This window comes from Ammodytes marinus (genome assembly GCF_949987685.1).
Source record: "Ammodytes marinus genome assembly, chromosome: 10".
NCBI lineage: Eukaryota > Metazoa > Chordata > Actinopteri > Uranoscopiformes > Ammodytidae > Ammodytes > Ammodytes marinus.
In genome coordinates, this window is record NC_137214.1 from 15,452,728 (window position 1) to 15,475,130 (window position 22,403).

The following is a 22,403-nucleotide window of genomic DNA, read 5'->3' on the forward strand; positions in this document are numbered from 1 at the left end:
GATGTTCTATAGCCATGCAGGTACAAACTGCTATCTTTTTGTTCTCTGTGGCATTTGACTAAGTATTAAAAGTTGGGTGTCGGAGAGAAGGTTGTTTGTACACGAAGGCTTCCTGCTAGTCATCCTCCACGTATTCATTGTCCAGACATCTGTTTCATTGACACTTAACATTACACTTACTGAACTAAGGGAGTGTGCAGGAATTGTATTTGTGAAATTGTCCCTTAATTGTAAGATTTCCAAAACAAAAAAGAGCTTCCTTTGCACACCAAATTGATAAATGTGCAGAAAAGACATTTTCTCATCCTTTTTCAGTAATTTGAGCTTGTCAACCAGAATCATGGAACGCTCCTTATTCCCTTTAGAGCTCCTCTCTCTCTCTCTCTCTCTCTCTCTCTCTCTCTCTCTCTCTCTCTCTCTCTCTCCCCCCCCCCCCCCTCTATCAGCAATGCTTACAGCAGCACCTTGACTTTAGACTGAAGAAAAACTCAACAATTATGATTTAACACTGCGTCAAGGAGCAGTCATTTAGTTGTCGATAATACTACTATTATCTGTTTGAATAGACAGACCCATATACAGGAATGTTTGTGTGCTTTACACTGATGTGGCAGCAGCTCGGTTTGCAGTAAATCTCAGTGGAGCAGGAGACCTATTCTGTTCCAGCTGGACTTGCATTCTGTTACATATCTGTGGTTCTTGATGCTGCCACCTCCTGATCAAAGTCATGCTCTGCAAGATAAATGAGCTAATATAAATGCTTTGATGTTAATTAAATGACAAAATCTCTAACAATTACGAAGACCAACTTATCTCATGGTATGTATTATCATATTGCCCAACCCCGTGTGCACTGTGTCTGTATTTCTAACAAGAAGAAGAATTGGCATCAGAGAGATAAACATGTGAAAGTAACACCACTATCATGCCGCTTTCTTCTCTACTCTGCCCCTGTCTAGCATTCTCAACCAAACAGTCTTTCTCTCTTCTCTCTATCAGAACGTCATCCTATGAAGGTCTAGATGCATTTACAACAAAGGCCCAGTGTCACATCTAGTGCTAAATGTATATTCTGTTTCTCATTTCCACCCCACAGATAAGGGCTCGACGACTACCAACTCTGCGGCCGAGGCGGCAAAGATCATGGCAGAGAACCGCAGACTGATGCGAGAGCAGAAAGAGAAGGAAGAGCAGCTCAGGTTACAGAGGGAGGAGGAGGAGAAGTAAGAACAGAAAAATGATTTATCCTGATTCTGATCCTGTTTGATGAAGCCAAGTTAAAATCTTTATTATTAGTGTCCAGGTTTTTTACAGAACTGATGTTTGATACCGCATTATTTCATTTTGTAAATAGTAAAATACTATGTACGGGTCCTTTTAGAAATTGGGATCTTTTAAATTTAGTTAATGTAAATGCTTTGGAAGATGAGATTTTTGGTATTGAAGTATTGAAAAAAACAAATTTTGAGATAATGACTGCTAAAGATGCTTGTATAGGAGAAATAAACTGATGCAACCAGACAAGGATTTTAATAAATAAACACCGCAGGTTAAATGGCTAAATGTATCCATATCGTTAAAAATGACCACTTACATGATCAATTGAGGAAATTACCTGTATTTATTTGTCTGCATGTTTTTTAAGTCATTTGCTGCCGTGTCTTTACCTTTGCAGGGTGAGAAAGGAAGAGGAGGCGCGTTTGGCGGAAGAGGCTCGACTCAAACGCGTGGAGGAGGAGAAGGTCCTCGCCGCGGAGAGGAAAGTCAAAGAAGAAGAAGACGCACGCCTGGCGGAGGAGGACAGGGTGAAGATGGAGGCAGAGGAGGCAGTGAGACAGGCAGAGCTCCAGAAGGAACGGGAGGAGGCCGAGGCCAAGGCCCTGGAGGAGGCAGAGAGGGTCCGCCTGGAGAGGGAGCGCATCATGCAGCAGAACCAGCAAGAACGCATGGAGAGGAAGAAGGTAGGGATAGGTGGGCCAAGGGCAACAATGCTGTATCATCAAGACCTAGCTCAAATACTGTAAAGAGCTTTTTTCCAATTCTTCCATTTCAGAGAATTGAAGAGATAATGAAGAGAACAAGAAAAGGGGAACAAAATGACAAGGTGAGCTCACATTCATTCAGCCCACACATCTCAACTCTAAGCCATTGTGAGTGTTTGCTCACATGATGTTTGTGTCTTGTTAAGCAGGAGGATGGAGAAGATGGAGAAGAAGAAGGAGAAGAAGGAGAAGAGGGAGCGGACCAGCTTGACTCTGAAGCTATGAGTAGGTTTTACTCGTCTCCTAGCGTTCACATTGATGGCAGGTTAAACGTAACATTAATAGCTTATTTGTGTGAATTTAGATCATTTTCGATGTGATTTCTGACTTTTTTCATTCAGTTCTCTATTCTCTATTGATATGTTAGGCCAGATGGATGAGCTCACCATGGAGGCCGACACAGAGGAGTGTGGTCTGTCTGCTGGTGAGCCGGTGGGTCAACGAGAGGAGCCGCTGGGCAGCGTCAACGGGAAACCAGAGACGGACGACAAAGAGAATAACAATGGCATAAGCACAGAGGAGACTCAGGCTGGAAGGTTTGGCTTCTATATATACTATCACACCGACAACAATACATTCACCGTTTTATTGGAATAAATGCAGAATTTCATGATAAATCACCTCTTTATCTCATGTTTAAAATTCTATCAAATTCTAAGTAAAGCAATTCTCACCAGTGGATCCTGATTGGGAATTAAATGAATGCAAATTATGTTTGTTTGTGAACTTATTCCAAATCCAAAGTAGTGCAAGGAGTTGGCTTGTTATTATTTGTGTATTATTATTTCAACTTCCCCCATATATAAAGGATGTGTGGTATCCAAATTATTATTTTTTTTTTTCCCCACCTAAATGATGAGCGTTTCCTCTTCCATGGTGATAAAAACAAAGAACGCCTTATGCTCTGACTTTAATTAAATAAGGTTAACGCCGACAGCCCTAATATATACAAAATAACACCAGGCTAAAGGCCTTTGCACACCGGGCGCGTTTTATTTGTGCGATTAATTTGTTAATTAACAAACGTATACAGAGTCAATACAAGCTTCCACACCAGCGCCGTAGTTTCGCTCCGCGAATTTGCGTCTTCTATTTTTTCGAACTGAGTTTTTTTTGGGACGTCGCTTCTTAAAGTGAGACGCAACAAAATTCACATTTCAAAACATTCGCTTTTACGTGTCGTTTATTCGCGTCGCGCCCGGTGTGCCAAGGCCTTTATCCCATATTCCATCTCTCACTCTCTGACAAAGTTGTGTTGTGTTGTGAGAAATCTGTCTTGTAATTCCTGAATCATTTTCCTCCTCTCTCCAGTCCTGTCCCTAAAGGCCGCATGGTGGAGGGCTCAGAGTTCCTGAATGAGCAGGACTCTGCCGTGGTGGTCTCAACGGCTCTCAACGGTAAATCCAACCAGTGGAGCTTTGAGGAACTCATCGACCTCAACGTCCACTCCAAGACCCGGCCCCTCATCGAGCCCGAGGACTGTAACCAGGTCTTTAATAACTGTGACGGCAGCTCAGATGGGACAAGGGTAGTAGCCTTTGAGGAAAAGGGAACCCCCATCAACCCCCTGCATTCCTCTAGTCAATCCATAGAAGCCCTGTCAGGTGAGATACACGTATTCATCTATTGAGAATGTTCACTTTGACATACTCTACTCCCAGATAGATAACCCTAACTTTTTTTTCTCCCGTCTCGCTGTAGAGATTTGATGCTGCGGCCGTCGCTGAGAAGCCTCTTACTGTTGCACTCGTAATGTTCCTGTCCAGCTGAGCTCCATTTCAAAAAAAAAAAAAAAAAGAATACCCAGAGCGTGGAGCACAAAGCGAAGCGGAAAGACCACCACAAGTGCTACATTTGCACCCTAAATGATGAGGAAAAACATATATATTAAAATTCTATATAGAAAAGAAACATTTTATGCTTCAGGGAAATTCCATATATTCCTTCAACGTGCTCGCTTCAGGTCTCTTTCCTCTTCCTCTTGTGTTTAGTTCTTCTCCAGATGTTTTTTTTTCTGTCGTGTCCAATTTTGATGATGTTTTTTAAGAGTTGTGTCTTTGTCAGGAGTGCATTGTTTTAATTTATTAATTTTGGCTTCTTTGTCACTGTAATTATTGTTATCATATGTTTAGTCTTTTTTTTTTCTCTCTTCTATGAAAATATTCCAGGACACATCCACAGGCTGTGTGAATTGAATATGAGGTTAATATTGTAAGTTAAAGGAAGGAACTTTTCATACATTATTGTCTGTCAGATCTCATCTAAATTTACTTGATCAGCTGTTTTTTTTTTTTACAGCATCCAGCAATATGGCCTTACTATTTTTCAACCAACTTCGAATTTTGAAGAATGAATGAATATACTAAATTGCTCGTGCCGAAGCTTACACCCATACAGTTACACTTGGGAGCAGTTTGTGTATTTGTACTTCACTGCACAGAGCTCACACTGCTTTCTCACACTGCGTTTCCTCCTCCGGCCGCTAGAGGGCGCCATGGGCACAACTCTTACTGTTACATTTGAAACTGATGAGTGTTGAGATTCACAACAACATAAATTCACACGTTCTGTGAAGTTTTCAGAAGTTTGTTGATTTTAGGGCTCATGGTCCGTCTGAGTTTTTGTTATTCTTTAAATATGTATATAGAATTTATGTTTACTAACGGCATCATTGTAATTTACATCAGAAAAACATAGCTCGCATCCAGTTTTTAGTCTAATCTTAAGTGATGACTGTTGTACCACACAACTGTCTAATAACCACAACTATAACCAGCTAACTTAACACACAGGTGAAGTTCATTGGTTCCTTTCACAGCTTTCTCTGAGCTTCTTGAGGTGGTATGCATTTGTTACTGAGCAGAACGTGAATGTTCAGCAGTTCTGTCACGATGTCCAGAATTCACTGAACCTTAAAAATCAGGTTTTCAATTATCTGGTTATAACCTGAGCTTCACCGACACATCCACGCACATTTCTCCATGCATCTCTCTGTCCTTTTGGGCCCCTTCATTAATTACAATTATTAACACATTAGCTGCTACATCCGACACACACAAAAAATGCATTTCAACTATTTTTTTATAACATAAAATTTGGCTGTTTGTTTATATATGAAAATACATGTCTACATATATTTAAGTGTTATTGTTTTGTGTATATAATCAGTATTAGGCAGAATGAAGCCATGTTTAGGATAGAGTGGCATCAGGATTTGGATAATTGAAGTCTCTGCGCGTATCTGACTGTGCTATGAGGTTAGGTTTCTTTTTTCGACTCCTGCCCTGTGACGGGGTAGTCCGGTTACGTTTGGTGAAAACCCACAATTTGCATAAATCCCTCTTCTACAGGGGCTTTCCAAAACAAGGGGCCAAATGGGGACCCACTATATGTTTTTCAGAATATGGGGTTTATATGACAGAGAGCTTTTAGCCCCATATCTCCTAAGTAAGTCCTAATTCTAAATATTTCCTCCCATAGGTTGACATTCTGGTGGTGAGCAGAGTTGTTATGGCCCTTAGCAACATGTCTAACCCATGATAAAAGTCATGGCTGTGCCTCTTCATGATGCTTTCAGTGCAGAGCCGGCCCGAGGCATAAGCGAACTAAGCGGGCGCTTAGGGCCCCCGACCGCCAGGGGGGCCCCCTCAAAAAAAAAAAAAAAAAAACTTGGTCTACTGTATGGTCTATAGCCTATTTCAGCCTCGTCTGTGGAAAAAATTGATAGTTGGACAAGAGTTCTTCTGCTTCGTTCCTCTCACTGCATTTAAATGCATTCACTATATTACAGAGAAATATGTCCCGTAAAAGAAAAATAACTCCAAGCCCAACCCAGAGGACCCTCCATAATATTTTATTTTATATTTTATAAAATCCATGTGTCCTTCTTCAATAGCTTCTAATTCATCTGACCCAGTGTCTCCAAATTATTTGTTCACACTAAATTTCTCAGATTTAGCCTCTTAATTTTCCTCTCAAAGTGCACCAGATTCATGCATTTCACTTTAAAAAGGTTAAAAAAATCTCCCGGGGGGGCATACCCCCAGACCCCCCTAGGAGGGTCTGAATCTCGGCTGTCTAATATTTTCGCACAGCTGCACAGTGGAGGGACTAGCGGAAAACACTGGGTGTGTGAATAATATTTCACAAAGATCTATAATTTCAGCAGCGCTGACATTGGAGAGGGGCCCCCTAATCATATTTCGCTTAGGGCCCCCTGAAGGCTTGGGCCGGCTCTGTTTCAGTGTCATCAAAATTAGTTTTCTATTATGTCAAAAGGATGTTGGTTAATTATGGTAGGCATTTCAAGTCAGGCTGCTACTATTCTTCACTGTATGAGGCAGGGCTAGTCCACCAAAACAAATATGACGGGTCAGACTTTTTTTTCCGTATTTTTCTCTTTTTAATTTTTCACAAATTACATTTAAATCTTGAAATTCCCTATGCTTGAATAGTCATAAGCGGGAGGTTTTGGGGACCTTGATGTTTGCCTTGTTCTCTTGTCGGCTTTCAAACCCTCTTGCTGACTAGAATCTCTTTGTATATAAAGACTAAAGGGCTTTAGGATCTCCAGCTTTTTTTAATTGAGGAAAAACTCAAAGATTGTAACAGACTCCATTAAAACCGTCCTGCATCATTTACATCACGTCTCCCTGGGCTGCATCCGCTTTTAGCTTTCCTCCAGTATTCATCAAGAAGAAGAAAAAAACACAAGACTCGCTTTGTTTGAAGAGTGATCACTGGGGAGTTGCTTTACTGTACAGATTGGTAGGAAAGTTGTGTGATGTATTCGAAGAAAAGAGTAATTTGCCTGCGGTATGTTGTAAAATGTCTCATTCATAACCCCCAAACATGCCTATACCCACACGCCTCCCCCCAAAACCTCCTCTCGTTACTCATGAGTTGCACCTGTGTGTGTGGGGGGGGCGGTTGTAGCTGCTGCTTGAACAGATACTGAATATTTTCCAGTACAGAGGCACAGAGCTATCTGCTCCTAGTGCTCAATGTTGTCTTTTAACAATAGGATAGAACGGTGCCTTAGATGGAGATTTATTACTTTTTATTGTATCACAGTTTAACTAAGAAAGCCTGTCCTTACCTCGGCATCGACAATCAGTCTACCCCGACTTTGTGAATATGAAATATTTCTCTGGAAAGATTTACAAACCTAACGACGCCCTGTCCGCAAATAAAATACAATTTGTACTGTAAATATATCTAAAGTGTACTGAGATGATACAAACTGTTAAAACAATAAAGTCTTGTGAAAAACTTCCCATCGTCTTGCCTTTTAATGTTCTTGATGTAGTAGAGAAATAAAGAGACATGAATTCACTTCCCTCCATTTTTTTTTATTCTTGTTTAACTTCACTCACAAAACAAATTTTTAATACATGAGCAGTTTATATTTCAGCATCAATCTCAAAAGACCTCATTTGTAATTTGCTCTCTAAACATTCTCATAATCCATTCAAATCCCCCCAGAGATGGAACAGATTATTAATCAAAGCATATAGGCTATGTATGAGCAGCAGTTATGCATGTAAAAGGCATAATATTCTCTCTGAACCCATTCCAGTAAGGCGCTGACAGAATCCTTGATTACATTAGACTAACAGTGCATGTCACAATGGCACTAAGGAAATTATTTAGCTGTTAGTTTCCAACCCTGACACACACACACACAAAGCAGTTGCAATAATGTATATGTAGCTTAGATAAATGATTCAGGATAGTGCACATTTAGATGAAATAAATTCGGTCTAACTCGTAAAGAGAAATTTGCACCAAAATTGACTGTTTTGACTTTTTTTTTTCCTGCTAATTCATAAAATCTTTCAATTCTGTCAGGAATTCAGGATCCAAAAACTACCCAAAAGAATAATTTGATAAGAAGAGTATGCTCTTTTTGCTAATGGAACAGTCAAATGAGACAGTTTTGGTGTAATTCCTCCTTCAAACACAGATCCTCTCCTTCTGCACAGCTGTTCACACCTTCTTGGCGCAGTCGGGGCAGTAGATGTGTTCTGCGTTGATGACAAAGCGCTTGTTGGCCAGAGAGAGGCTGCACTTCTTGCAGTTGAAGCAATACTCATGCCAGGAGTATCCCTCGTAGTTCACCACATTGGTGCCATGGCCGAACCCTTTATGGAGACAGAGGGACATATCAGTCAGCAGCACGGGGTGGGTAATGTTTTTTTGAGATAATGGAATCCCAGACTCCTGTCATCTGTCCTGACATTCAACACAAATTGGTCTTAAACCCGAAGTGTGTAGAATTTTGGGTTTTGCTCCCCCTCCATATCCGCTGTGCCACTTCAGTGGAGTCCTTCAAGAAGCTCCTGAAGGCACACCTCTTCTCAGAGGCCTATGACCTCTAACCCGCCCCCACCCCCCTGTGTACACAATCACTGTACTTCCCCCCTTTTTTGTGAAGCGACCTTGGGTACCTTGAAAGGCGCTATATAAATTCAAATTATTATTATTATTATTATTTTATTTCCTAGCAGATTTTGTAGAAAATAATTATAATGTCCATAAGTACGTTTAATTTAGTGCATAATAGCTGAATTTTTTTTTAGAATTATAATTTTTTTCCTTAGAAAGGGTCTCATATATGTCCATATTTCTGCATATATTGGGCCAAGGCCTAGTGCAGCCATCTTGAAAGTGTCATAGTTGGAATGTCATCAGGTGCATTGTTTAAAATTTAGAATTGTTCTTGTCCTTGAAGGCCACTGTAGCTTCTGTTATTATTCTAAAGGGGTGGGGTTACCCAGGGAGCGTTGCATTCTAGAACTTTGTAGAACTTTCTTGATGATGTCATATTACACACTGCACCTTTAAAGAAAAGTGTGAATCGAAATGTAGGTATGAATCGATTTAGTCATTTATTATTGGAAAGTGTATGCTAACAAAACACACATTTTAGATTTTTGCCTAAACCTTAAAGGTGCAGTGTGTAATATGACATCATCAAGAAAGTTCTAGAATGCAACGCTCCCTGGGTAACCCCACCCCTTTCAAATAATAACAGAAGCTTCAGTGGCCTTCAAGGACAAGAACAATTCTAAACAATCCAACTATGACGCTTCCAACATGGCGGCGCCCAGGCCTTGGTCCATGGTATGGAGAAATATGGAGATATAAAGACCCTTTCTAAGGGGTAAAAAATTATTCTAAAAAAATGTTCAGCTATTATGCACTAAATTAAACGTACTTAAAGGCCTACTTCACCGGTTGGAATATGAAGGTATTGAACTCGGAGATCCTATTAAGTATAAATGTGCAAAAAAAATTGAAATCGGATCATCTTAGCCTGAGAAAAGGCAGAAAGAGTGTTTTATGGTCTCACTGTCTAACCCTACAGTTTCCTTCTTGTGACATCACAGTAAGGGTTAGGATTAACAGGACAGCTGGGCCAAGGGAAGACTGAGGGAAGAAAAACCTCATTCATTATATTATAATAGTTATTTTATAATGATAGAACGCTGGTTCCGTATGGGTGAAGTATTCCTTTAAGGGTATTATAATTATTTTCGACAAAGTCTGCTGAAAAAAATCCCAAAATTCTACACACTGCAGGTTTAAAGGCTATGCTGACATTAAGCAAACAGTTTATCTATTTTTCCTGGTGCATTTATTGAATTGAATTGCCTACTTTAGTTCTTTTCAGGGAGGATTTTGAATATCTTTAAGAAATCATTTAAATTAAAAAAATAAAGTGGGTAACACTTTATAATAAGGGTCACAAAACGTGAGTAGTTACTGAAGAACAAATAGTAAGTTAATGAGTAGGTACTGAGAGCATGTTATTCAAGCACCATTGATTAGAGACATTTCTTGCAATGTGTTTGCAGCAGGAATCCTACCCACTAGAACTTGTGTATAATAATATGTGTGTGTCTCCCCACCTGTGATGGGGTTCTTGCAGCCATGGCACTTCTTGGCCACGTCGGTCTTGAAGCAGTCCACGCAGTAAACATTGTTCTCGTGGGAGGTGAAGCGAGCTCCCGCCAGAGACTTACGGCAGGTTTTGCACACGAAACACTCAGTGTGCCAGGGCTGGTCCTGGTAACTGATCCCACCAGAAGTGATGGCCTAAGAGGAGCAAAGGAAGATCATTCATTGTGCTAATAGTTAAGTCAATAGCAAATGCCCACAGGGATGCTATCAGTGCTTGTACCTGCTTGCAATGGAAGCACTTCTTGGCAAACTTCTTGTCATGGCAGGGAGCACAGTAGATGTCCTCACCCTTGGTCAGGAAGCTCTGCGAGCGGATTGGCAGCTTGCATTCATAGCACTTGAAGCAATCCTCATGCCACACCTTGTTCTTGTATTCCACGTTCTGGGTTCCTAACACACAAACATTTAAATCAAGATTTGCAGGGACACCATCTGTCTGTAGTGAGCGACCAGCGGGCAAGACAGAATAATATAAAGATTTACAGTAGAACAACTTAAACTCCTCAGAAAAAATACACTCAATGTTTAGGACTAAATTGGCATCAATCAAACCTAATGTAATAATAAATAAAAAACAGAACATCCAGCTAATATGCTTCATCAGGACTGTGTGTTGGTGTGCTTTGATGAAAAAAACCCACCTGGCAAGACCACCTTGTAGCATCCTTGGCAACGGTTGCCATCCTCTCGGGAGCCACACTTGCCGCACATTATCTTGCCGTCGTCACGGGCACTAAACGGCTCGTTGGCCAGGGCCGCGTAGCACTTGGCACAACGGAAACACTCATCGTGCCAGTAGCGGTTCTTATGGTGCAGCTCCTGAACAACACACAGACAGAGGAGCAAAGGTGCAACTCGCTATATAAGTCCCTTGCGCAGACCTCATTAGATCAGTTTGTTTACTCATCATCATGTGGTTGACTGAGGCTCTGGGCCAGAATACAGAAGAGCCCATGTGGCAAGAGGAGGCGTTACCGTGGAGACAAAAGGGAACTGAAGTGTGCTGAGCCATTAAGGAGTTTGGGGGATTTAAATGGTGCAAATGGGATATAATGTATTTAAGACCTATTAGATAGTAATGACATGTCTTTTTTTCACACAATTTAACTGTGAGTGGTGAGAGTGTTTTGGAAGCAGAGGCCATGCCATGGCTGGATGACAGACAAGCCGCTTGAGATGGAGCATATAAGTGCTGACTGAACACACACAGACACACACAGCGGAGAGATTAAAATTCAACGTAGGCCAGTTTGACATGTTAAAGAAAGAACAGGTGTAATACAATGGGAGAAACAGGAAGAAAAAGAAGAGTTGGTGCTGTATGTACTGTTATTTGTTACATTAGTTATGTGAGTACAGTTCATTTGCTGTGTATCTAATTTCACATCTATGAGTAGGCCTATTATCACAAGAAATATAATGTGACTTGTGAAAACAACTAAAAAGACTCCTGTGAAACTACAGAGACATATAAAATTATTTATATTACACCAATAATATGTCGGTGCATTGTGTATGAATATGGCATATTGTTCAAAAACAGCTTGGGCACCATTCCATATTGTTAGAAGAATACCAAAGCATGATGAATAATTGTTTTTAGAGAAATTATTCATGAATTCACACATCATATATGCTGTTTTTCATCAACATTTCTGTGTATCATGTTTTTAATGCTAAATAAAATGTCACATGTCTGAAGTACAGAACACAGGGACTTATTTGGTTCATGCTCATGTGTTTTTTTTTCACCTTGGCGTCAGCACCGATGGGGCGTTTGCACTCGGCGCAGGTGTTGGCACACAGCTTGTCGAAGCACTTGGTGCACACGTGCTTCTCCTCCTTCTTGACATACTTCTTGCCGTGCAGGTTGTCACGGCAGTAGTAGCAATCGAAGCGTTCAGTCATGGTGGAGGTGAGATAGCTCCTGGGACCTGTGGAGATACAAGCAGAGGAAGTTTCCTTTAGACACCAGATGGGGACAGTGTTGCCTTTCTCTAACGTCGCCATGCTCCTTCTCTGAACAATGCAAATGAATACACAGTCAACAGCAATGAATGCATGTTATTTAAAGAGCACTGACATCTCCATATAGTTGGTTTAAAGTACTTGATTAGAGAAACAAGAAAAGAAGTAGCATAGAGCGTAAGAAAATCAGAAGTTCAATATAGGCCTATGCATGAGCATTTGATGCCTGGAGTTTGGTGAGAAACACAATGATGCCCGTGAGGCAGCTTCTGTAAAATCAAGACATCTGTAGATTAAAATGCAAAACAGAGTACTATATTTTTGATGTGTTGTCCCTTTAATATCAGTATGAGGCAGTGAGATGCAGCATACCAAACTGATGAGAGAAGTGTGAGTGAAGTTAAAGAGCGGCCCAGAGATGTCTGCTTGTTGTCTGAATGCTTTCTGGCCCCGCAGACGTTTTATCAAGCTCTCCCCTGTGCGCTTAGGTCATATTTTTAGATCTCCTAGCCCTAAAACGACCTCCCCTCCTCCTGACTACGGCCCACACACTTTTTTGTCTGCATATTTTGGCCGGGCTGTTTTTATTGGCTGTTATTAACTGAGTTGCTTTGCTCCTTCTTTCATCAACATTCCTGTGTTCGCGTCATAGGCCCGCGTCCTCTTGGGAGCAGTCTAAGTAGTTTCCTGGAACAACTGTGCATAGTGTGTGGGGGCAATGTATTCATCACTTTAAAACTTTCTCTCTCTCTCTCTCTCTCTCTCTCCCTCTCTCTCTCACACACACACACACACACCAACAGGATGCCAGGAAGGGAGCAGCTGAAAAGTGTGTTGGTGATTTATCCTGTACGACACATATCATTTTAATCCAAGTAGCAAGTACAACAGGAGTGATGGAGAAAACAAGGGGTGGGTAACCATAGGAACAAGGAAAATATTTATGAAAGGGGGGCTGCAGCTATTGAAGTGGGACGTGGCTAAAGAGACGTGTGAGAGACAGAGACGAGCCTCCCGCAGCGTGGTATGTGGCCCCTGGTGTGTGTGGATGGATGGATAGATAGATATGGGACAGGGGTCTGGAGCAAAGGGAGCTACAGTATCTGCAGCTGTGCCAAAGGGGATAAAGTCTGGACTGAGGACTGAGCCCCGACACGCCCCATGACACCTGAACTCACCTCTTAGCGATTCAGGGACCCAAACCCAATCTAATGTCAATCATGTCGAATCACACACAAACACACACACACACACACACACACACACACACACACACACACACACACACACACACACACACACACACACACACAATGCTCGGGTCTCATTACTGAGCTCATCCACACCAGGGATTGCTCTCTCTCTCTATTTAAAGTGCATTGACCTTCAAGAGGATTGCAGATTGGTGACTATTGGGACAACTATGCAGCTATTGTGGCTCCAGCTGAGACGCATCCAGCGCTTTAATCTTTTGTCACAAGCAGTTGGACAGCTGCCCCTCTCCTCTCATGAACAGGTGTGCTGGTATGTGCCGACACTCAGCTGTGAGGAGAGTGGATTATACCACTGCGGTCCCTTCAGGGAAGCAGGAAAGGTCAACGCGAGTCCAGTTTGAGCGGCTGAGTCAGAGCGGTGTGGGGTTCACTTGATCAAAGACAGAGTGACACCAGACTGTTTATCAGCCAAATCAACAGCTACACTGTCAAAACCTTCTTGGGTAATAGTAGCAAGCTGTCCTAAAGCTATTAGGCCTATGAATGAGGTTGTTTTGACATAATCATGTCTTGTTATCATTGCACTTTGGAGAAAAAAACTTTAAAGAAAATAACAACAACATCAACAACAAAGCAATGCAAATCCTGAAACAGACTGCTCTTGATGCCTCTCTTACATGCATCAATAAATTACAGATGAAAAAGCGCACAGAAAGTCACAACAAGATGATACTCATTCTCACGATGATCACATATCTACAGATGCTAATCTGAAGGCAGATAAGATTAATTTCCTTAGCCTAGTCAAAATTATTCACACTGAGCAAAAAAAAAAGTGCTTCCATTAATTGACAATGTTCTTTATAATCAGTTTTATCTGAACAATAACATAATGTGGATAAATGTGTTTTTGCCTAAACATTTTTTTTTAAAGAAGCTACATGTGTATCAATGCATAATGGAATTAATTAAATCTCCCCAGCCAGAGAAAAGGAGGATTTTAGATTTTTAGATGTGGACTAGCTACTGATTTTGCTGGGAAATGTTGCTTGAACATGTTACACATCAACAAAACATCAACGACCAACGGCTCCAGAATGCTAACTGGACCTTTGAACCATTCTAAAGTAGGGCTGCAACTAACGATTATTTTGATAATCGATTAATCTGTCGATTATTTTCTCTATTAATCGATTATTAATCGATTAGTGTTTTGGTCCGTAAAATGTCAGAAAATGGTGAAAAATGTTGATACATTTTCCAAAGCCCATGTTGACGTCCTCAAATGTATTGTTATGTCCAAAACACACAGATATTTCAGTTTACTGTCATAATAGGATTAAAGAAACCAGAAAATATTCACATTTGAGAAGCTGAAATCAGAGAATTTGGAAATGTTTTATTAAAAAGGTACTCGAAACGATTAATCGATTATCAAAATAGTTGGCAATTATTTTAATAATCGATTAATAATCGATTCGTCGATTAATCGTTGCAGCTCTATTCTAAAGTATTTAACTGAAAATGCATTGTCATAAAGCTGAAAACAGGGCTGATTTTCCAAACCCATGAAAAAAAGTTGTTTGAAAATATTCGCTTTCAATATTCGCTTAGAAAAAAAATTGTTTGAAAATCTCCATCAACTTTTTTTTAAATGCTTTTACCTGAGTGTCTGTGGTAAGTCATGTTTGGTTCCAGTGATGAAGTAAAGAAAGGACAATGCGGAGGCCGGGCGGAGACAGTAGCATCCACAGAGGGTCAAACCCAGATACTGTACGCCTCATGAAGTTATGGGGGGCTGTATATACCCCCACTGTGACCCACACACACATACACACCCCTGACCCCACACCCCAATCCACCCTTCAGCCTCTGCCCTGTCCTTTTAAGGATATGCATGGGAGAATAGGGGGTTGGATGAGAGAGAGTATACGATCCAGAGGGGATAGATTATTAGGTGATGGAGATTGGATTCGACTGCTGTAACATCAGAAGGTAAAAATAAGAGAGAACCTGGTCCGAGGGATTAGCCATAGGGGATAGCAGATACTCCCAGTGTACATTAAAATGCTCTGTTAGAATGTTCAGGACGTGTAAATGACATGTTGGCTCTCTGGACATTGTAAGTCAGAAGAAGAGATGACTCACAGGAGGAGCACGTTGATATCAGCTGAGGAGAGACAAAGTGTGGTGGAGTGTTACTATAACTATCTCCTCACGTCTTCATGACTGTGTGTGTGTGTGTGTGAGTGTGAGTTTGAATGTGTGTGTGTGTGCGTGTGTGTGTGTGTGTACGTACGTACATGTGTGTGTACATATATTCCCTCAAGTGAACAACTTTGTCACATTTTCCACAGGATAACAAAGTATGCTAAAACCCAGACTTTAAAGTGAGCCAATGGAGGCCGTTTGAAATTAAACGGGAGAAAAAAAAAACATCACAGAAATTAATGATTTTCTCTCTCTCTCTCTCTCTCTCTCTCTCTCTCTCTCTGTCTCTGCTATCTCTGTGATTTCACAGAGAGAATATCTCTTAAAAGCCCCAGAGAAAAACCCCAGCGCATTCCTGATAAAAAAGCAAAAAAGACGTGATGAATCCACTGAAAAAATCAATGCGCTAACGGGGAAAGAATTTCCTGATCTATCAGTGCTCTATACTCAGGCACGGCTGAGGCTTTAAATAACAAGTTTTTAAGACGCAAGTTTAATTTCAAAGTCCATTTTAAATGTTTCAGCTAAATAGCTAAACTAATGGGAACCAGCATATTTGGAATTTTGGAGCATCTTCGGAACTAAATCATATATCAAACATTAACATACATTATTACAGTGTTGAAGTGATGCAACGGTATACTTTTTTGAATGAAAGTTTGAGGTTTTTCTTGAAGTGCATATAGAAAAAAATGACTTCCTGCACTCATTTTTTTTCTCACCCCTGGCCCTAATACTTGTCTTGCCCGTTAGCTTCTGAATGATCCACATTTCACCTTTTAACTAAACACAGCTGCATGCTGGGAGCGAAAACAATGCAATAAGAGCAGTGATAGTGAACCAAAACCACTTTTTAAATTGCATGTAGTCGTTGAGCCATAGTCATTCTAGATACTGATTATAGCTGCTTTAAATTGAATGAAATATAACCATTTCTATTGCTGCCAGCTTACATTTGTGATCAAAACCATCATCATCTAGTGGAGCTCGGGTGACTCCACAGTCCATAGCACTTTATTCTGATTGGCTCGGGCCTTTGGAGCCAGACTATACCGAAATGTAGTCATAATGGGAATGAGAAGAGACTGAAAGAGACAAGAAATAAATCAATTAGATGGAATCGTAATAAATTCAATGATTTCAGTTAATATAGGAGCCGCTGTAATTTCCTTTATAGAAAAGGGAAGACTCATTTCTTAACTTTGTTAAATATAAGCATCTTCATATATCAGAGACCAAACACAATCAATTCAGCTTGTATGTGTGTGTGCGCTTGGTTTTTATAAAGGGCAGCTGGTTGTAATTACAGATTTGATATGGTCCATTACCGTAGAGCACAGCATCATGTCGGTCCCTTTATAATCTGTCACCTAATTACAATAAACCCACACAGACTAATTAATGAGCAGGAAGGCGCCACGGCTCCTGGCCTACAAAAATGTCCCCCTCCCAGCTCTGCGTTTCATCAGGAAATCTGTTCTTTCTCCTTCCTCCTTTTATTCTCCATCATATTTAGATTGTTCTTGTTTCTGATGTGTTAATCTCTGACCAGGCGCACTTGTAGGCCTACTCCAAGTCTATTCTTTTACTCTCCATTTCACAGCTAATAATGATGCATTTCTCTCTGGTTCCATCTTGTCGCAGCATTGAAATAAACTTGAATTTGACGGTCAGAGGTGGACACAAATTTACAAATTACAAAATTATTTTTAATCTGACTTGTTGACCAATGGAATAATGATGATGACGATAATGACGCTGATGAGGATGATGATGATGATGGTGTTGAACAGAAAGAGAGATGTGTACATCTTTCCAATGTATTAGAGGTCCAATTGGCCTTTTATTTATTACGCATTAGCATTCAACATCTAAATAAACAGCACATAATGCAAAAAAAGGCTCAAGGTTATTGAGAAACTGTCATAATCACAGTGTTCACAGTTCCACTGCATTCAGTTTGCAACGTGCTACCGGAACCGAGGAAAGCACAATTAGCATTACCATCATAATTCCAATCTTTGATCAACTGCATTAGCTAGATATCACATGTTTTCTGGGGAAATTTGAAGTGACAACATTACTATTGTACCAAACAGCACAATACACTTTCTCTCATGCTGCATTCAATTGTGCCTGGCATTTGTTTTGAATACAAGTCGTTAAAGCTCATTAAGCTGTAGGTTATGTTTGTTAATTAATTTTATTCTGGCTCCTATTTCTTTTAAAGGACACTAATATAAGGTACATCTGGCACTGCTGCATATAACAACATCTATTTTAGTGATGGTGTTTACTCTACTCATTGACTGCTGGAATGCAGTTCCTACCTCCCCACCTGCCAACTCCAAAGCCCAGCTTTTAACAGAACAGAAATAACTCCTGATCATATGGAACAATAAACCAAATTATAAATATGATTTATTTTCCAAATTAGAGAATCCTTGTGAAATAAGTAGCATAGTTAGTGCTGTGACAACTCTACATTTATATTTTGAGGTGAAAAAGGAGCAAAAAGGCTTAAAAATGATTCTTGCCACTAATTGTAACAGACAGTAAAACGGTCTCCCAAGTACAAGCTTAATGTGCTTTTGAAAATCATTTGATCCTGAGATGCGATGCATATCGTGAATTTTTTCTGTGTAAGCTAGGTGTTGCCTTTTTGGCTTGGAGTAGTTTGCCAGCGCAGAGAAACAGGAAATCTGGCCTGTACCTCCTGAACTAATAGGAGGAAATCACCCAGACTTGCTCTTTTCACTGTTACCAATGGCAACAAAAGCCCTTGTCGGCATGTCTGGGAGTTCATTCCTCAACATGACCTCCTCGCCCTGGACATCCATGTGTCTCAGTCACTCTCCAAATGTGGTAAGTGGGCAGACGGAGCTGTGACGGACTGAGCCACACTATCTCTGTCAGGGGACCAGTGACTCACCACACACACACACACACACACACACACACACACACACACACACACACACACACACACACACACACACACACACACACACACACACACACACACACACACACACACACACACACACACACACGCACACTTGTTTGTCCACACCAAACTGTAACAACAGGGACATAAGGTCCAGGAGTGACTGAATTCATCAGGGTGTGGCTGCAAGACCCAGACACATTGAGGTCAAGTATGTGAGGACAAAAGACCACAAGGGGGAAGCTCCTACCAACACGGTAACACTCCTGTCCCAACGGATATGGCACACACACACACACACACACACACACACACACGTTCAGATAAAGCCCTCACTGTGCGCAAGCAAGCACTTCAGCTCTCATTATTTTCACATGACTCAAACAAAGAAAAAGTCTGCTGATATGTGGCGCAATATTTTATCGAGGGACAATTAACCCGAAATGTGTGCTCATACAATCAAAACATATGATCTGCCTTTATGAAATAAGAGGATTTGTTATGGACTTAAGCCTAGCAGCATATAAAGTAGAAGTTCACATTAGAAAGTCTCTTCCTTCTCTCTCTCCTGCTGCTCCTTCTCCCTCCTCATTTCTTCCTCACTCCCATGTGCCATTTCAGCTGAGACTTTTTTATGTCAGGAGAGGGGGCAAAGGAACTTAACAGGCAGTGCAGGACATCCACTAGAGAGGATATTGCCTCATCTCTCAGCCCACATGGATAAACAAGCAGCATTGCCTATTATGGAGTAGTGAGCTGGGCTGTTGTATATGTGTTTCTTCAAATCGCTCATCAGGCACACACCCCTTCCCTTCTTTCTCTCTCTCTCTCTCTCTCTCTCTCTCTCTCTGCTCCATTTGCAGGAATAAAAGCAATGATGAAACTGCCTTCCCAAACAGAAGCATGTCCCTGCATAAACAAACTGCAGGCACCAAAAGCTACTAGTCCCCCGAGTTGCCAAATGTCCTGGTGCATGTCCCTGATACAGAGGAGAGACCTCACAGGCACTGACATACGCAACAGCTTCAATGAATATTGATATAAATTATACACCACACACACACACACACACACACACACACACACACACACACACACACACACACACACACACACACACACACACACACACACACACACACATAAATGAATAATCTTTAACTGTGTGCACATATCACATCAAAACTTTTAAAATAGAGAGACTTCTAAGATACATATGACACAGTCTTCAAAATGATTTATAAATCAAAGCAAAAAAAAGAGCCATAGAGTGAGTGAGAGAGAGAGAGAGAGAGAGAGAGAGAGAGAGAGAGAGAGAGAGAGAGAGAATCTTTGTTGTTTCTAGTCGAAAGTTGATTTACTGTTCAGTAAAGTACAACGTTTTTATGGGTTCTTAAGGATGGTGAAGTCATGCTGGAGCAACAAAGAGGTCCAGAGAAACCGGAGGGAAAAAAGTCTACGTAATCTCCAGGTCTTTTTAATGACATCATGCATCTGGTTTGGCTGCTGCCCAAAACCAGATGGGAGTTGGCGGCGAGCTGATGAACTTTATGCTTTAACAGATTCAAGTCACACATGGAACCTTGGGGCTCATTATTACAGATGCCAGCAGCACAAAACAACGTCAAGAGCTTTTCATCTACAAGATAAGAACCTTGAAATCTAATGTGTTCTGCTACTGTTACTATTGTACTGGAGTGCATTACATTCTGCATCCAGGCCAATGCAGAAGGTTTGAGGGGAGGGGGGACAAATATTGGGTACAGTAAACACTTATAGCAAAGTTCAGCACTGAATAATGGCCATAGAGTTGAATCACCTCGCTGCCTCTGGTATCACCAAACTGAACACAAAGGCTTAATTAGTCATGATTTTAATTGCAGGGCATCATACATTGTGATACTGTGTCTAGCTTTTGAAGGAATGTTCCCAGCCACTGATTGTGAGGCTATTTGGTAAAAACCATTACTTAAAAAACCCTATTTGAAGTTAAATTCCTATAAAACTTAGATTGGCTTATGTATATAATTGACACTTGTTGCTGAATTAACATAAGCCTTGCTTTAGATGTAGTTGAGTTAGATGCTAATTGTTAGAGCTGCATATAGCCTACTCTGAGTGGGTTTGGTTGTAACTGTCATATTTCTTATATGAAATAATTTAAATGTAGCGAAGAAGATGCATAAAGTCGCAAAACTCAATGAAGTGCCTCAAAGTTGTAAGTAGGCTAGTTCCCCCGAGAATATGGCTCGGCCACTGACACAGACAAAATGGTTCATTCCTTAATAAAGAAAAACGTTCAAAGGCCACATGACCATGTAGGATGGAAATGCAGTGACATGTGCAGATAGATAGTCCACAAAACGTTCCATTGAAGTGCCAAACAAAGCACCTGTTGCGCAGCGCAACTGGCCGTGCCCAAAACGGTCAGAGAACTTGTTGCACATTTTTGTATTCTTCATTAGAGACCGTCTGTATAAACTACTCAAATTAAGTCGGAAGCCTCCATGTATAGGCTAAGTTAATGACTGCACTTACGCATTTATAACTGTAAGCTACTTAAAAGGGGAAAATTACAAACTTGTGATGAACTGCCTTCGTTGTGCTTTTTGTTCAATGTCACATAAGGCAAAGTAAGCATCTGCCCGATAATCAACAGTTAGCTTTGGTTTTGGACTCACCTTATTCCAAAGATGAGCGTCTTCCACGCGACAGTCAATTACACCAGCAGCAGTGTCCGGTGGGTTTAGCCGAGAGGTGAAATGTGAGGAGGAGACGCGGCTTTAAAAGACCGAGGAGCTGAGCAAAAAAAAAAAAAGAACGGCAGGACGTAGGCTAAGCCAAACCTCTGTGAGCCCTCGTAAACAATGACCTCAACCAGGAATTTACAAGCACACTTAATAACATTCTCATTGGCCCCACACTCCAAGTGTCATGGAGAAAGTAAAGTCATAGCATTTTCTATATTAAGTAGGCTACCACAGAGACTTAACAATCGACTCACTGTGTGCAGCTATCCCCACTTGTGATTTTTCTCCGCTTTTTTAAAAACATTTCTGCTGTTTAGGAAAGATGGACTGCCTTCTTAAGTTGACACACACTTGTCCTAGCATCGGCCTCACTCGAGTCGTTTCCTTGTTTGGTAATGAATAGACGAATTACATCAAGATGACTCATTCTTAACCAAAAGTAAATACATGTGGCCCTTTGAAACATAACTCAGCAGCGTGTATATCCATCATATTGATCTTGAAATGCCCAGAAGGTGTCCTTGCTATGTTACATAACAAATATGCGAGCTCTGACATCAGTTGTGTGTGTCAGTGAGACTGAACAGCTATTTGCATCGTCATCTGAACTAATGTAGGCCTACATCCAAAGTGTTGAACGTCTAGGAATAAGTATTTTGTTTGTACATGGAGCTGAAGTTTTGAAGCCAAAAGGTTATGTCTGTTAATCAAATAACAGGAGAAAATGTTAACTACAGCTCCACTTTCCAGCAGCACAATGCTGTAAGCTAGAAGAAGACATATTTATGCTGTCTGTCTGTATGTTAGATATGGGCTTTCATGTGTTAACCCCTAACTAATTTACAAAGGCTACATGAGTGGTTAAGTAACACACATCACTAACATCATCCATCACTGTTTATGAGAGCCACATGTTCTTCTCACGGTCTGTGCAGGTCCTTCAACATCTGGCTGGTGTTTTTCACCGTGCACATATGCAGGAGTAAAATGCAGGTTATAATTTTTAGGAAGAGGCACTTCAGTAAGCAAACAAGAATGCAGTCTTATTTACTGGATGGATTGAAATATAACAGAAGGTGCAGAGCATTAAAGTGTCTTCCTCTGACCTTTATTCTTGATTTAGTACCATTATATTATTTGCTTGGAACAGCAATTCTCCACACCTGTTGGAATAATCATGATAAACAACATCAACAGATTGTGTGGAGTGAACGAAAATGGGACAGTGTAGAGAGAGAGACACACACACATATCTCAGCTCATACCAAAGCTAAGTGGCCCTTTAAAACTACCATTTCCTCCCTGG

At 40.8% G+C, this 22,403-nt stretch overlaps 2 protein-coding genes across 9 annotated transcripts in view; one reads left to right on the forward strand and one right to left on the reverse strand.

The window, feature by feature from the left end:
- map7d3 (MAP7 domain containing 3) overlaps positions 1–7,315 on the forward strand; it is a 30,809-nt gene extending 23,494 nt beyond the window's left edge. For 7 of the 8 annotated variants that reach the window (XM_080035764.1, XM_080035766.1, XM_080035768.1 and 4 more), the window contains 7 exons: positions 1,097–1,223; positions 1,676–1,961; positions 2,054–2,104; positions 2,189–2,267; positions 2,410–2,578; positions 3,354–3,646; positions 3,744–7,315. In XM_080035764.1, coding sequence (XP_079891890.1) covers positions 1,097–1,223; positions 1,676–1,961; positions 2,054–2,104; positions 2,189–2,267; positions 2,410–2,578; positions 3,354–3,646; positions 3,744–3,751 — 1,013 coding nt within the window. In that variant the 3' untranslated portion in view covers positions 3,752–7,315. The remainder of the gene's footprint in view (positions 1–1,096; positions 1,224–1,675; positions 1,962–2,053; positions 2,105–2,188; positions 2,268–2,409; positions 2,579–3,353; positions 3,647–3,743) is intronic. The other variant, XM_080035765.1, reaches the window with a different exon arrangement.
- A 67-nt stretch (positions 7,316–7,382) lies between these two features.
- fhl1a (four and a half LIM domains 1a) lies at positions 7,383–21,225 on the reverse strand. Its single transcript, XM_080035081.1, has 6 exons — positions 21,029–21,225; positions 11,760–11,941; positions 10,649–10,826; positions 10,228–10,397; positions 9,956–10,142; positions 7,383–8,185 (listed from the first exon to the last, which is right to left on the reverse strand). The coding sequence occupies exons 2-6, from the start codon at positions 11,913–11,915 to the stop codon at positions 8,031–8,033; spliced, it is 846 nt and encodes a 281-aa protein (XP_079891207.1). The 5' UTR covers positions 11,916–11,941; positions 21,029–21,225; the 3' UTR covers positions 7,383–8,030.
- Positions 21,226–22,403: the final 1,178 nt, after the last annotated feature.

Excerpts from the sequence above, each read along its gene's own strand:
- fhl1a (XM_080035081.1), bottom strand. The coding sequence starts at position 11,915 with ATGACTGAACGCTTCGATTGCTACTACTGCCGTGACAACCTGCACGGC. Across the intron at positions 10,827-11,759 it reads CCATCGGTGCTGACGCCAAG|GAGCTGCACCATAAGAACCG; the intron begins GTGAAAAAAAAA and ends TGTGTTGTTCAG. Across the intron at positions 10,398-10,648 it reads CTACAAGGTGGTCTTGCCAG|GAACCCAGAACGTGGAATAC; the intron begins GTGGGTTTTTTT and ends TTTGTGTGTTAG.